This window comes from Phyllostomus hastatus, unplaced genomic scaffold (genome assembly GCF_019186645.2).
Source record: "Phyllostomus hastatus isolate PE091 unplaced genomic scaffold, TTU_PhHast_1.1 phas_contig_159, whole genome shotgun sequence".
NCBI lineage: Eukaryota > Metazoa > Chordata > Mammalia > Chiroptera > Phyllostomidae > Phyllostomus > Phyllostomus hastatus.
This window is the reverse complement of record NW_025333640.1, coordinates 22,229,216-22,242,710: the sequence shown is the minus strand read 5'-3', so window position 1 is coordinate 22,242,710 and position 13,495 is coordinate 22,229,216. Positions and strand designations below refer to the sequence as shown.

General features: G+C 51.8%; 1 protein-coding gene across 6 annotated transcripts in view; it reads left to right on the top strand.

The window, feature by feature from the left end:
* Nucleotides 1-2,376: 2,376 nt before the first annotated feature.
* Nucleotides 2,377-13,495, top strand: part of FHDC1 (FH2 domain containing 1) — a 37,674-nt gene continuing 26,555 nt past the window's right edge. The window contains exons 1-4 of one of the 6 annotated variants that reach the window (XM_045831605.1): nt 3,031-3,073; nt 6,518-6,630; nt 8,633-8,677; nt 9,309-9,940. In XM_045831605.1, the coding sequence (XP_045687561.1) occupies nt 9,446-9,940 (495 nt within the window). In that variant the 5' untranslated portion in view covers nt 3,031-3,073; nt 6,518-6,630; nt 8,633-8,677; nt 9,309-9,445. Of the gene's footprint in view, nt 2,395-2,474; nt 2,833-2,982; nt 3,074-4,397; nt 4,551-6,517; nt 6,631-8,632; nt 8,678-9,308; nt 9,941-13,495 lie in introns of those variants that run through there. The other 5 variants (XM_045831601.1, XM_045831607.1, XM_045831606.1 and 2 more) reach the window with 5 other exon arrangements.

Here is a 13,495-nt window from a genome sequence, read left to right as displayed (position 1 = left end):
ATCCTGAAATTTGATTCATTTTTGTTTGAGTCTTTGCTCAGTGGTTCCTAATGACAGATTGAAAATACTTTCTGCAGGAAACTGAAAGCTCCTCGGGGCTGAAGAGGTGAAGCTAGAAGAAAGAAAATGAATTGGGCAAAGGAAATGGAACGGTCTAGAAAAGTCAGCTGGGAGAGGGAAGAGCAAGCTGCAAACAGAGAATTCTTCTGCAGGCTTGGAGCTGGCACCTGTGAGGCCCGTTGCCTGGGCCACACGAAGCTGCTAACACAGTCCCTGAGAGGTGTGGCTGGCTTGCACTTCTGCTTGCACTTCTGCAAGCCGGCCACACTGACCACTGCTCCAGAGTTCCAAGGGAGCAGCAGCAGCCACCTCCAAGCCACACATTCCAGGGGCTGGGCTGAATTTGGGCACACTTGGCCTCAGAAGTCTCTCTAGCCTTCCTCCTAGACAAAGTGGCTAGCACAATGGCTGGTCTGAACTCCCAAACACAAGCTTGGGTGAATTGAGGGTGTGGCTCACAATCCTGATACTAACAGATAAAGAATAAATTGTCCTCAAGATCTTCAGCCTTAGATCAATCCAATGAGACACTAAGCCTATTTGAGAGTCATGTTCTGTTCTATTCAAGCACTTCTTGGCCACCGAACAGGCACAACATAGAAAATAAGAGTCAAAATATACATGATGTGCTGCTTGGGTGGAACGGGATGCTCCGGACTGTGGGAGATACAGGTAGGGAGCCGCCTGAGAGACCAAGGAATGCCGTTCTGTCCTGTGGGCACATATATGAACCTGTAGAAGGTTTTGAGCAGGTAAGTAATGGGATGAAATCACATTTTTAAAGTTACTGAACCAACAACAGAATCAGAATGGAAGAAGAAAGGATGTTGAGGAAGCGGATGCAGGAGTTCAGTGTAACTGCTCTAAACTAGGACACAGAACGTAGGGTTTCTAGGCCCTGTCGTGATGCCCTGAGTCATGGTCAGTAGCAAGTAAATAACAGTTTCCCTTTCTTCTAACTGGGGCTGGTGTGGTGGCAGTGAATATAAAGTACAGATGTAGGAGATAGTACTTGATCAGGGAAGGGCTCAACTGTAGCAAGTACTAGCTTGGGTACAAGGGATTTACAAGAGAGAGCCAGAGGAAGGCTGGGTTTTCAAATTTTAAAAATCAGGTCTTAAGTAAGGGGTGCGAACAGGAAGAGCACTAGTTTTGAGAGAAAAGATGAGTTGATTTTGGACACCGCATTTGGATTTGAGATATTACAGGGACAATAGATTCAAGAGTCCCGTGACATAGTGGATTTGTCTCAGGGCTCAAATTTTCATGCTCCTGATTTTCCCTGGACACATACCTACTGTTGTGTTTGCAAGCTTTTTTTTTAATTGTTTCTACTTGAAAAGCTCCCTGAAGAGGTTTACAAGCTTCAGGCCCCCCAAAACCTGGGCCTGTCCAGGCTGAAGTCAGAAGGCACTCCCATAGGATAATGAGATGAAGGGTTGGGAGAATCCAGTGACTGTCCCCCAAGGACAAGAGGGGTCAGCAGAGGAGGCCAGAGAGGCAGAGAGGAGGCCTGCAGGCCAGGATGCTGCAGGGAGATGAAAGGAATGTGGGCTGAGGATGGACACTGGACTTGACCTCTCAAAAAGGGGACTGATTTTAGAGCACATATTCAGTATGGGGGGAGGTGGGGGAGGGTTCAGGCTGGAGGGGGCTTAAGGAGTGGGAAGTGTGCAGTGGGTAGAGGTGCCTCATGTAGGAGGCTGACACAGTAGAAAAGGAGAGGAGGTCATTCTGCTCCTTATTTTTGATATTCTGTCATTTAACTGTTGCCTCCGTAGTCACACTGACCGCTCCCTGGGATTGATATTAACTCCCTGAGCATGGCGCTTTCTCTTCTATTACGTTTCCCACTGCTGGCGACTTTCTGTGGTCTGAGGAGGATGGATTTCTCTCCGCCGCTAAGAAATGGGCTATTGGTGGGATGGATTTTGTCGTGGGGATTTGTTTCTTCTGTTTTTCACTCTCCTAGCTTCTCTTTTTCTATCCACGCAAAGGTCGGAATTCTGCCCTGCGAGTCCAGGGGCTGAGGACCAGGGTGGAGAGGGTGATGTCATCGGGCTGGAGTAAAAGCACGGGTCTGTTATCTGGGCTCACGAGTCAAAGGTAGCAATGACTTCATCCCCGGGGAGGGCGCCTCCCCGCCCTGCAGCTGATTTCCGACCAGCTGGTTTGCCAGAGAGAAGTTTCCTCGGTCTACTCCTTTCCCACTGGTTGGCGTCACGAGTCACTTTGAAAAAAGATGCGATTACTCTGTTCCCCCCCTTTCCTCCAGTGAAGAGCCTTCCCCAGACGCCGTGTGCTCGCGCGATCAGACTTGAATACGACCAAAAGGTTCCTGTTATAGTCGCCATTGAGGAGTAAAGGGAGCTCCGCCCGGCTGGGATTAGGCTACGTGGGCAGGGACAGTTCGCCCAAGTGCTGCCTAGCGCTTCGGGGAGAGACAAGCGCGAGGCAGAGTATGGTCTGGTGCACATTTGGGTGTGTGCGCGGAGTGTGTGCGTGCAGGGGTGTGTGCGCGCGTGTACACAGGCGAGAGTGCCGGGGAGGCTACCGCAGAGGCTCCTTGGTGGAAAGGCTCCGGCTTGTTCAGAAGCCAGCTTGGAGCTTCCCCTTTGCTGGTTCCACGAGGACACCTGGCTCTTCGGCAACTGTCCGTACATCTCCGTCCCCCGCCGCCCCTACTTCCTTGGGTGGCGGACCTCCGGGGCCCGCACGGAGCACCGTGCGGCGAGCCAACCTCCAAGCCCCGGGGGCCCCGCGCAGGTGGAGGTGAGCGCCGCAGCGCCGACGTCGGCGTTCGGAGGGTGGGAGGGGGATGGGGCCCAGCAGGAAGGGGCGTGCTGGCCTGGCGGCGGGCTGGGAGCTCGCAGCATTGTTACCTGAGGCCGCACGGAGCCCCGCCCAGCGCCGTCCTGCCCCCTCGCAGTCCCGGGCAGCCCAGGCTGCAGTGACAGGGGAACAGGCCGCCGCGCCGGGACCTCGGAGCGCGCGCGGGGAGCGCGGGTCGCGGGTGAGTGTCAGTCGCGCGGCCAAGGCAGAGCCGATTGCTGCTCCGGGAGCCACAGGGACCCGGCGGGTGCCTGCTCGGGAGGGCGGGGGGCGGAGATCACCCAGGACGCCGGGCTGGGGTGCTGAGTCTCGGCTGCCTTCGAGCCTCACGGGGAAGGCTCCGGACGTTAGAGCTCCCTACACACCCAGCCAGGTGACTCTGGCGACTGCATTTCCCGGGCCACTGAGTACAGCGATCGGTCCCTTGACCGATCTGGACCCGCTCGTGTCTGGACCCGCGTCCGGAGAACAACCTAGGTCGCCGGCCGCCTCCGGGTTGGCCCTGGGAGGGCTGATTTTTACATTAGTTGCTAAGTCTTTTGGATAAACTGCGCCCCCACTGGATTCCCACCTGCCCAAGAGCGCGCAACTGGGGGGCGCCGCGCCGGGTCCCTGGTCGCCCGACGTGCCCCTCTGACATTGGGTGCGGGGTTGGCGAAGACCGAGAACGAGCCGGCTCTCTTGCTCTTGCACACCGCTCTGGCCTTGCGAAGTTCAGGCTAGAAGCGGCGCCCTGCACTTGTAGAAGTTTGGGGGGCGGGGGGAGCGGGTGGGCTGGCGGGTCACCTCCAGCCGTGGCCGTGCCCCAGCCTGGGGACAGCGGGCTCCCGGTTTAATTCTCCGACCAAACACCAGGAGTCTCCCTCTGCGGTTTTTCTCGCCGGTGGCTCCCGCCGCCTTCAGCTGAGCCGCAGTGCGGCGATGAGGCTTTCTTCCCTGCGCCCGGGACCCCAACCTCGGAGGTGAGGGGGTGTCGCCTCCGAGAGGTGAGGAGGGGACGAAGCCCACGTCTAGGAACAAGGGGATCTGCCCTTTAGATTTAAGCACAGACGCCCCCCTGGTTAGCCCCCTCCCCCCGGTTCTGGGAGCTTTGTGCCGCTGAGGGGCCGGGCTAGGGGAGGGGTCGGCGGGGGTGGAGAGAGCGCTAAAGCCCGGGCCCCCGGGGGGCGGGGGCGGGGTCTGGCGATTCTGGCGACCCCCGGCCCCCCGGCCCGTAGTACAGCCATCCGGTGGGGCTGCGCGGTGCGCCGGCTGCTCCGGTTGCTTCTGCCGGAGATGAGGCTCGTGCTCCCGGCAGGCAGAGGATCAAGCCCTTCCCGGGCACCGGCCCCGTAGTCCCCGCTCGTCCCCGCACGGCAGGCGGCGGCCCCTCCCCGGCGCGCGCCCTCCCGGGCCGCCGCGGACGCCGCGCGGCGCGTGTGGGCGTCTGCCTGCGCCTCTCACCGGCCACCCCGCCCTCCTGCCGCGGGTCCAGATAAGGACACCGCCGAGGGCTCGCGTGCTGTCCGCGGGGACCTCCCACTCGCTCCGGTCCTGCTGCCGCCGGACGCGGAACGGGCTCCCTGGGGATTCCGGCGGACGCAGCTGTTTGGCCGCCGCGGGCCGGGGGCTCGCGGCGCTCTCCGAAGCTTTTGTGCGGCCGCGCGGGGGGCGTTTTGGTGAGTGGTCGGGGCGCGCTTGGGGGTCGTGGCGGACTGCTGGCCAACGCAGAGACTTAGGGAACTGCTGTGTATCCAGACTTGTTGAACGAAGTCTCGCCCCCGAAGTCCCCCACGTCGAATTTCTTCAGGAGCTAGTCATTTTCAGACGTGTGTTGGACAGAAACGGTTCGGCCGTCTGTGACCCCCTCTAATGACCCGCAGTTGTCTGCCTGGAACGAGGAGCCTGCCTGCGCTTCCTTCCTTCTCTCCGGAGCATCCTTTGGCGCTGGGGTGTGTGTGTGTGTGTGTGTGTGTGTGTGTGTGTTTCCTTGCTTTGGGGACACTGAGAGAAACTGAAAATGCACACTCAAAAACAGGCGTTCTTTCTGAGCTCGCAGGGTGTCGCGCTCCCGGGCATCTGCGAAGTGTTTGTTTTGCTGCAGATTAAACACGCTGGCTGGAAACAGCCTTCGTTGCCAGCTCTGGTTGGGCTGTATGCTTGACACTCTGTGTTTAATAAAGGTATTGAAAGATAGGCGGTGGGGAGGAGCCTTTTCCCAGTGAATTCCTGGTGTGAGAGCAAAAATTCCTTATTTTAGAATTGCCTGTACTCTCCCCAGCCTTTCCTTTCCCTCAAGTAAAATAGGGCTGTGAGTTCTTCTGTCTCTTCTCTCCATATCTGACATGTTCTGCCCCCGTCTGTCATCAGAAGGGTGTGGGCCAGCCCTTCCTGCTCCCACCTCCTCTGTGACACATGTCAGGAATCAGGTAGAAGGGTTTTCTGGTGTGGCTTTTCCTTGGCGTTTGCTTCTGATGATTGGTGACCTAGGGGTGAGCGACCAGCTAGCAACAAGGACCCACTAAACTCTCCTTCAGGAAAACTCTAAGCTCTCAACTGACTTTCAGGAACGTGTTTTCCTCCGAAATACACTGAAATAAAGTGTACCCACTCTTTCTTCCCTCCCACCCTCCCTGTTCAGGAGAAGAGAGCTTTGGCTATGTTTCTGACTCCAAGAGGAAAGCAATGGGGTTGTTAGGCAGGAGAGTTTAGGAAGTGGGCAGAGGGCTCCTTTGGAGACCCCAGGAACGTTCTTGTTCTAAGACCTTTTGCTTGCTGATGAGCCAAGGGCCAAGTACACGGTCCGCTGTCCCCTTATTAAAAATCCAAACAGTGAAAAGATGCTCAGCTGAGCTACAGCCTCCCCAGGAGTGTCCGCCACTCAAGGCACACCTGTGCTGGGTCATGATCAGCATGCATGGGACTTCAAGGTCTCATGTTTGGAGCCTTACCATGGAGTAAGCCTCTCCATTTTGCTCAGCGAGGAGCGTTTGTCAGCCTGAGCAGCCACCCTCCCTGCCGCTGAGGCCCCCAGCCCGTAGGTGAGACGTTAAACACAAGCTTGTCTCTGTCCGTCTGCCCAGGGGAGATTGATGGATACTTGACATTTTCCAGACAGAACCAAGGCTAATTCTGTTGTCCCTGCTGGCCGTTGTCCCTGCTGGCCGTTGCCAGCCGTGAGGAACAGCCAGAGTCTTCAGATTGCCTGTGTTCTCCTCGCATGCTTGGGGCGTACACGCTTGCACCTTTACCGGAGATAGTACCGAAGTAAAGATGTTCTTTGTGTAGCCTCTGTTTCCATGCCTGCTGAGGCTGTGGAGAGGGTTAGAATGTCCCTCTGCACTCTCTCCTACCTCTGTCTGACGTGAGAAATCCTGGCCGGGGAGGAAGCCCTGTTGAAGCCCGGTTGAGACCAGTGATAAAATAATTAGCATCGTAGCTAATCGTGGCTGGACAACTCACTCATCAGAAACTGTCCGGGGGGCCTAAGAATCTTGTATGTTACCCTGGGATAAAATCAGCCAAACAACATACCAGAAACAATGTTGCCCATTTTCTTTTGTTCCTTGAACTTTTTCAGACAACGATTTTTTAAAATCCCCACCAGAGGATATATTTATTGACTTTTTTGGTTTTTATTTTTTAGAGAGAAAGGAAGTGTGTGGGGGATGAGGGCAGAGAAGGAAACATGGGTGTGAGAAACATCAATCAATTGCCTCCCATACGTGCCCCGACCTGGGATTGAGCCCACAGAACTAGGTATGTGCCCTGACCAGGAATCAAACCTGCAACCCTTTGGTGTATGGGGCCATGCTCCAACCAACTGAGCCACCCGGCCAGGCCTCAAATAATATTCTTTCTTAAGATGGGGGGGGGTGTTGAATCATGCCAATGCATAGTTAACACATGTTACTTATTACTTTGACCAAGCTTTTATTTGATACTTACCCTGTGTAATGTGTAATACTACAAAGAGACTTGCATCTTTCCGAGGTTTGGTGCTGGAAGACAGCACTGCTGCACGGCTTGGGGGTGTGCAGTCTTTCCCACTACTCACTGGGGTCTCTGCATCTGCCGAGGGAGGTTCAGTGGCACACCTATGCCTGTATCTACTCAGCACCGAGTGAGGTAGTGCTTTCTAGGATGGAGACTTTTGTTTTTAGCTTATCACCATTCTTAACAGGGATAATCTATAAACAAGACAACGTATTTGGAATTGAGGGATTAGCAACTCTTCTATACATAATTAGTGAATTGGAGGACCAGAACTCCTGTATACAGGAGATATTTCATGTACAGAAGTATTTTAAAATATGTGAGGATAAACTGCCAAGATTACCTGTGCTGTCTTGAAAAAAGAAGAGTTTAAATGTAACTATAAACTGTAATTGACAATGAGTCATTTGCTTTAGCGGTGCCAACTATGAAAACAGCCTAGTTATGCCCCTAATGATAATTATGAAAACTCCTTTTAAAAGCCAGTTGCATCCCAAGTAAGCTGCAAGCTGGCTTGGATAAATATTTTCCCTTTTCCCTTTAAAAATATTATCTAGTGGCGATGGCTACATAACACTGTGTGTGAATATACTTAATGTTGCTGATGTAACTTAAACATGATAAAAATTGTTTGAAAAATGTTATTCAATTAATAATTGGAAATGTGATTTTCTTGCCATATATAAGTTTCAGGATTTAAATATTCAAACATAAAAACATCTGTTCTTGATAGAGATAACTTAATATACAATCACTGAGTATTAAAAAGGGACAAGTCTCCAAAACCTAGTAGTTTAGAGAGCAGGTAGTGGAAATATTGAAGGTTTCTAGCTCTCTGAGCACTTTATAAACCCAACACATATTCTGGAGCAAATGTAATGCCTGAGAAAAGAATCAGAAATTGTATGTACCTATGACACCAGTTGTTACTAATAGCTAATTATATGCAGACACCCTGGTAAGGGCCGTGTGTGTGTTAGTTCGTGTGCTCTTATACAAGCCCATGAAACGGAATATCCTTCTGTGAAAGAAGAGGGGCTGGAACGTAGGGTTAAGAGCCTGCCTCACCTCAGGTGGCACATCTGAGGGTCTGAGGAAAAGCAGTCTGTTTTTGGAATCTGCACTCTCATTTCCAACGCAGTCTGGCCTTTCATGTGTGGTTCTGTGTAAAACATTTCATAATATTTGAGTTGGTGAGAGCAGATGGTTTACTCCTGGGTAACCCAGTCTTGTCTGGCCACCGTGACTCTGTGTGTGTGTGTGTGTGTGTGTGTGAGAGAGAGAGAGAGAGAGAGAGAGAGCGCTCTGGCAGCGATGCTGAAAAAGGACAACCACGCTCCGCAGTCCAGTGTGAAAAGCCCCTCCGTGTGGCCCTTTACGACCTGGAGGGAACAGCCCCCCTTTCCATTCACCCATGTTATCAGGCGCTCACCCCTCAGCCCACAGAGGGTCCCTTCTTCCACATTCTCCCCTACCTGGGCTCACACCTGAAGAAATGGAGTTGCTCTAACCCCTCTCCCTGCATCAGGTCCATGCCCCCCCCCACACACACCAGAAACAAACATTTAAAGGTCAGGGAAAATGCAGGCCCCTAAAGCCAGTCAGTGACCGTGCGTGTGGATCGGGGGGAACAAGGGACAGGTTCTGATAGTGTCACGGAAGAGGCAGATGGCTCCCAGAGAGCAGCTTAACTAGAATCCACAGTGATAGCATCGGAAGCGATGGTGGAGGTCAGGTAATATATCCCAACCTCCTAATTTTACAGACGAGAAACTGAAGTCCAGTGGGGCGAAGTGACTGGTCTGAAATGGTGAGTGGTAGAGCTTGATTCAGAGTTGGAGCCTTTTATCTTCGCGTCCAGTGTTCTCTCCTCTGTTTTGGGGGAAGCCGTGTCACCAAGTAGAGCAGGAACACGGTGACTCTGTCTCCAGGGAGATGAGTTCGGCCCCTGTTTTATTATCTCCAAATCCCTGCCTATTACATGCACGGTGGAAGATGCCACCTGATTGGGAGGGGTCATGTCCATCCCGGAGGAAGGCAGGGTCACTGACACCTAACACTTCAGGCATTTGTGTAATTTCCCCAGGGCCCGTGTATCCATTGTCCAGAGACACTGAGCCAGGTCATGAACAAGTAGCTTATTCATAAAGTGAGCAATTCTTGCTGAACCTACAGTGGGTTCTCAGCAGATATGTGTGTTATCGATTAATGGAAGGTTTCCAAGTTGGATTTACTGCTGCCGTGTTTGCACCGTTTCCAGGCAGTCAACCGTGGGTCACGTTTAGAAAAGTATCAGCTCCTTCGCATGCTCCCTTGGACGTACTGCACCGCATTGATTTTAATGGCCAGTTACTCTGGGAGGACGGCACTGGCTTCCGACGGGAAGGGCTCATGCCAGACTGTTTTCCCAGGCTGGTTGTAACGTGGTTTTCTCCTTGCAGGTGTGGAAGATGACACACGGCACAGGGGCCGTTTTCTCTGCCTGCACACTAGCGGGTGAGCACGTATGACACCAGTCTGAGGTTTGTGTCTGCTACCCCAGAGTCAAGAAATTACCTCCTTGGAAGGCAACAGTACTATGCATGTTATGAATTGTGTCTCCTTGGTCGGTGATAAAGAAAATGGGACTACCGCCACAGCAGCTGGATTCATGATTGAGCAGACGCCACCCCCCGCTCCTCCTCCTCCACCACCCCCTCCGCCTCCACCATGCCCATCATATTCAGCGGAAGGGTGTTCTCCCTCCCCTCCTCCCCCTCCCCCACATCCACTCCCCGAGGGGCCTCTGGTCCCTCCTCCGCCGCCAGGACTGCCCCCCACTTCTCACGTGAACGGCTACAGCCACGTCGGTAAGAAAAAGCGGATGAGAAGCTTCTTTTGGAAAACCATTCCGGAGGAGCAAGTGCGCGGCAAAACCAACATCTGGACCTTGGCGACCAAGCAGCAGCATCAGTACCAGATCGATGCGAAGACCGTTGAGGAGCTCTTCGGGCAGCAGGAGGCCGCCACCAAGCCTTCCGTTTTCCGGAGGGGAGGGCCTTTGAATTCGTCCTTCAGGGAAGCGAGAGAGGAGGTAAGACTGGGACGTGGTTTTGAGTGTGGGAGGTCACAAACCTTTCAAAACTTGCTAGGATCACTAAGGAGTAACATAATGCGAGGGAACGTGCTCTGGGAACGACTGAAATGGCCTTAGATGGTGAACTTGAGCTGAGTAGTGACGAAGTGTAAGGAGCCTGCATGCCGACCCTCCCAGACATCTCGGCGGATGATGACCTCATGCAGAGAACATGCCGTCTGGGGCCACCGTCGCGGGCTCCTCAGCTCTGGCCTGTCTCCGCACATCCGCGGTTTCCCCGCTGGAGCAGTTGTGCTGGAGTCCAGGGTGGTTTGTCTCCAGTGGGGCGAACAAGCAAAAACCCCGACTAACTCAGTCACCTGTGCTGAACTGGAGCTTTCTGAGACAAAATGCCTTCTGTTAAACAGCATCACTAGCTAATACATAGCCTTTGGATCTTATCCTTAGTTTTTCTCTCAGTTTTCCTTGCACAGGTGTTTGGCAGTGGCCTTTAGTCCTCTAATGTCTGAACTGAATTATGGCCATTGTGGAAAAGTCATTTCCAGAGAGCCAACGCGTGAAGCGATTTTCAGATGGACTTCCTAGGAAGCGTGTTTCCAGTTAAGGCTCAGTGTGTTACTTTGAGAAAAAAAAATAAAGCAACGCGTCATAGGAAGTAAACTGGAAGCTCAGCATCCGATCACTGTATATTAGATACACTGAGTCCAAAATTGCATTTGTGTAAACTCTCTGTGTCGAGTAACCTGAGAGTAAAAATTGAAAAGCCTCCACTTGGTAGAAGAAAGAATTAGGAAACCAGGGATTAAAAGGAAAGAATGCTGCCTGCTAAAAAAAAAAAAGGGGGGGGTGGGGTGGGGTAGGCAGCAGAAATGCCTCGTTTTTTAATCTGTGTGAAGGAGCCGAGAAAATAGGTCAGAGATGGAGCTGGTGAGATAAGAGACTAGGCAGGGCCCTGGAATGAAGTAGCAGCTCCCTGCATTATTGAATCCTTGAGCCGGCAATATTGACCTCTTTTCTGTCTGGCTCAGGAACGTGTTAGTGCCTCTCCCCGAGTTCTCTCTGGGGGCCTTGAAGCCAGGGGTGTGGTGCCCCGTCGAAACAACCAAGGGTCCAGTGGTGTGGTGCCCTATCGAAACAGCGAAGGGGGTCTAGTTGTTATAAAATCTGGAGAATGCTGGGATTAGCATTCACTGTGAACTGTGCCATAAATTTGAGAGGAGTTCTTCAGGACAATCCTTAGTGCTGAGCACACTCTGTCTCTGTTCTTTGCTTTATGCAAAGTCCTTTTGCTTCTCAGCAGAGCCTCTCAGTCTTGGAAGGGGCAAGAAGCCGCTTCCAGCAGAAGTTTCTTATTCTCCAGCAGGTCATGCTTCACCATTGTCTCTGAGCTCTCGAGTGCATTTCAGGAATTTTCAAGGAAAGAGAGGGGATGGGGGCACGTGGGGAAAAAAGTGGTGTCTCAGAAAAGCACCATGTTTCTGGAGAGGTAGCTGGCCTTTGTCAGTTGGGGATATTTATTTTGCCAAATGGCAATTCAAGGGGCGAGGAGGTACTTGCTGGTCTGTGTTGGTGAACGGAAGGGAGGATTGGGACCCCTCAGAGAGGGGAGGACGAAGCAGGGAGTGTGGCATCTTTTCCCACCCGTGGCAGAAGCAGAAATGTCCATTTTGTTGTCCAATGTCCAATCTAAAATTCAAGGGGAAAAGAGTCTTTCCCCTCACCTCCCTCCACCCCTGTACTCCAGGTATATCTTTACTTTTTTTTCCTTTAACTTAAAAAAAATACTGAAAGCAAATAATTGTTTTAAATGGTGGTAACATAGGCCTGTACCATCTTAACCATTCCTAAGTGTGCAGTTCAGGGCACTGAAACACTCAGGCTCTTGCACGGCCAGCAACACCCTCCGTCCGTAGAAGTCTCATCTTGCAGTCAGCAGCCCTGGACCCATTAAGTGTTAACTCCTCTATTTTCCCCCCTCCCAGCCCCAGGCAGCCACCCTTCCATTCTCTCTCTCTCTCTGTGTTTGACTACTCTGGTGCTTTAAGTGAGTGTCATCGCACAGCATGTGTCTTTTCGTGACTGCATTATCGCACTTCGCATAACGTCCTCGAGCTTCCTGTGCGTGGTAGCCATCAGTGCTTGGAGGCTGGATGCCGCTCCATCGTCCGTGCACCACGCTTGCTTGCCAGCCGCCTGCCAGCGGGCGCTTGGGTTACTTCCACCTTTTGGCTATTGCGAGTACTGCTGTTCTGGACATGGGTTTGCAGTATCTTTACTTTTCACACTGGTAGGTCCTGAGAGAGAACATTCTAGAGAGAAAAATGAAATCATCGTAACTGTGTAATTGCACAATTTAACTTTTCAATTCTTCAGTACTCAGGTAGGGTAGGTAGTTTAAGTTGATGGATTTAAGTGCGTATTACGTAATATTGTCACACAACAGGGTTATCCAGACTGATTTTCAATTTTGCATGCTATCTCCAACATGGCTAGAAGTATTATATATACTTTTTTTTTCCAGTAAAGAATACAGTCCCTGCTGTTTTCTTCCTTCGGTTAGACTTTCTTCTAAAGCAGTTACAACTCAGCAGAGCGGTAGTCTAACAAGGACCAGGAAGAAGTCTTCCAGCTCGCTCCATACAGTGAAGTCCAGGGTTGAGAGCAGCTGTCCTCACCGCCCGTCTGTGAACGGGAGACTGCCCTGAGCCGGGAGACCTGGCGTTCCCAGCGTCCCCACACAGGCCATCATCTGGAGGTTCACACGTGCCAAGGATCAGATTATGTCCCCTTGAAACATAATGACCTCCTGCAGAAATGGCCCGCCATTATGTGGTTGGCTCATACTCTAAAGGGCGTATAAAGCATTACAAATAAGCTCCATTATACTCCAGGGGAAGAAGTTGCTGGAAGATAGGGAGGAGCTGGGTTTGGGAATCACTGACTTTAGGAAGAACAACACTTAAAGCAGTAAATTGGAACATTTAATAAGGGGAAAGAGGTTATGAAATATTACCATCCTCATATCTTTGTTACCTAAAAAGTCACTGCAGGTATTACAATAATAAAGCTGTAATAAAGCGATTAGAAATACATTTATATAACTGGTAGTAATAATAAAAAGATTCAGCTCAAACTCTCCACCCTTTCTCCCCCCAAGTTGGCCCATCTCACCGCTGAGAAGTTCCCTGTCCAGGTGTTGCAGGTGCTGCTCAGCCTCCTTCAGGCCCCGCACTGGTTTGTGGGTCTGTACCTGTCTCCCTCTGGGACCTGTAATGCTCTTAAGGAACGGATGACCTTAGTCATTTGGTAGCCTTCCAAGAAATTAAACATAACCGAGCTGACGAACTGAACCAAGGGAGCAAAGGGACCATCTTACAAGGTATCAGTCAGTAGGAAAGATCAAAATTGAGATTCACAAAGAAACCACAATACGACGTACAAGGATCTGAGGATCTAATGGAAAACGTGGGGGCCACAGTTGATAACACTGTACAGTATAATCAAAATTTGCTAAGAGAGTAGCACTTAAACATCCTTACCAAAAGAGAGAGA